Raw genomic sequence first — 2,173 nt, 5'->3', positions numbered from 1 at the left:
GCCTAAGATACAAATGTCCTACTAGGACACGACTCCATATCATATCTAAAAACAATACTACTCGGAGTCCAACTGTAATCTACCTTGTACACAATATTCGACACAATTCTAACTATAATCAATAAGAAAAACAGAAAATAATAATAATAAATTTGACAAGCAATCCAGAAAAGCCAGTATTATTTTTGGGAATGTTTAAAATGAATAAGTTCAAAAAATGAGAACATTGAAATCTTTACTGAAAAGCAAGGGATTAGTGAAAACTCACATATACTCCCTCCGTCCTATAATATCAGAGCATTTTTTACACTGGCGTTCTAATATTATGGGACGGAGGAAGTACTTTACAAACATTCACGAAACCTAAAATCATCATATTTGTAATTTTTCATGAATGTCCATAAACTATTTCATTTTCAAATCATATTTAGGATACTCAGATAAGTTTTTTGTGTCAAATTTTTTATTTTGTTTTCAAGCTACCTAACTTGAAACATATTTCTTATCGTTTAGAAATCCTTATCCCTGAGTTCTTCAGTGACATATATCTAATAATCTAAAGCTACACCTTCCATAGTCCAAAGTCCAAACTCATTTGAAGCCTTAAAGCTACATGCACTGCCAATTTGCCACACGACGATATCTCTGAAGCTGCAACTGTGATGAACAGCAAACAGTGACTCTTCTGGGCCGGATTATCTTGCCGATGAGGTGACAGAGGATACCTCGCTCTCCTTGGCAACTCTGATGAACACATCCTCCAGAGTCGTATCAGCCAGGCCCCACGCAAGAACGGTCGTCCTGCTCTTCGCGCTCTCCATGACATGGAACACCGCCGATATCCTCACCTCCTGCTTCGGCATCTCGAACTTCTGCGTCCCAGAGATGCGGTACACCCTGCTCACAGCCGGCGAGATGGACTGGACTAGCTTCGCCACCTCCTCCTCAGCCTCCTCACCCGCCGTGGTCGTTATCGTCAGCACATATGAGCCTCCGTACTTGGTTTTCAGCTGGAAAAGGCGGATTGGGTGGCTGCGTTATCATCTGAAATCATGTGCAAAGATGTGATCAACTTATTGGCGTACGTTAATTGTACCTCTCTTGAGTTTCCAATGCACTGCAAGGTACCGTCCGCGATTATTCCTATCCGATCGCACAGAACTTCGGCTTCTTCCATTGAATGTGCTGCGAGATTGGTGGAAGTATGTTTTGAACTTTGTTCATGTGATGTCAAGCTCAAGATGCACACACACGAAAATGCAGCGATGAACTGAATATACTGCTGTATGAGAATTGAAGGTAAAGTACTGTACTCGTGAGAATTATGGCCCTGTCCTGTTTGGCAGACTTGACGGCTTTCCATAGGTCTTTCCTTGATGCCGGATCTAAGCCAGAACTTGGTTCATCCATATAAACAACCTACAGATTTCTCCAAGCATGAACGCTCAGAAGCTTTATCGAATCGTGAATGAATTCAGTTGACAAATACAAGTACCTTAGGGTCACCAATTAGAGAGATGGCGACGCTGAGACGACGTTTCATGCCACCGCTGTATTTTTGCACAAGCTTATCGGGAACACCACCGTCAAACAAACGAACACTTTTCAGAGATTGTTCTATAGCCTGGAAAGAATTTATGTGAGGTTCTTATTAGTTTTTTCTGTACGGAATGATAATTTGGTTTTTATCCAAAAAAACTGGCAATATGTGATGATAAAACAGTGAGTTCTCTGCACAATATGTGAAGATAAATCGAATTCCAGGAAAAAGTACATGAGTTGAATATGATAATTCTTGCCTGGAAATCATGGCTGCATCTGTACACTAAAATCTGTATCAGTTATTTTGGTTTCCACCTTTATATTGAGCCTAGGTGGCGTCGCCCCCGCCCTGGGCGACTAGGGGGCTTCTCCAACCCTAGGCGCCGCCGCCGCCCTCTCCTCCTCCCCTCCTCGCACCGCCGCCGGGTGACGCTGCCGGGTGAAACCCGCGTGGCAGACGGCGGCGGTGGGGGGACTTCCTCTCCCGACTCCCCTTCCTTCGCGGGCGACGGATCTAGGCGGCAGGCGGCGGTGCCTGCGGCACTCGCGGTCGGGCACGAGATGGCAGAACTCGGCGAGCGGTGGCGAGGCGTGGGGCGCGCGGCGGCGGGCCTCGGCAGGTGGTGGCGGG

The 2,173-nt window shown here is 45.6% G+C and overlaps 1 protein-coding gene across 1 annotated transcript in view; it reads right to left on the bottom strand.

Annotated features, from left to right (window-relative positions):
- Nucleotides 1–364: 364 nt before the first annotated feature.
- The window catches only part of LOC123144370 (ABC transporter A family member 8), an 8,984-nt gene continuing 7,175 nt past the window's right edge, over nt 365–2,173 (bottom strand). Inside the window, exons 15-18 of the mRNA XM_044563487.1 lie at nt 1,496–1,624; nt 1,314–1,419; nt 1,097–1,185; nt 365–1,010 (exon numbers count right to left, since the gene is read on the bottom strand). Coding sequence (XP_044419422.1) covers nt 696–1,010; nt 1,097–1,185; nt 1,314–1,419; nt 1,496–1,624 — 639 coding nt within the window. The 3' untranslated portion in view covers nt 365–695. The remainder of the gene's footprint in view (nt 1,011–1,096; nt 1,186–1,313; nt 1,420–1,495; nt 1,625–2,173) is intronic.

Source organism: Triticum aestivum, chromosome 6D, assembly GCF_018294505.1.
Source record: "Triticum aestivum cultivar Chinese Spring chromosome 6D, IWGSC CS RefSeq v2.1, whole genome shotgun sequence".
NCBI lineage: Eukaryota > Viridiplantae > Streptophyta > Magnoliopsida > Poales > Poaceae > Triticum > Triticum aestivum.
This window is presented reverse-complemented; position numbering and strand designations above follow the sequence as displayed.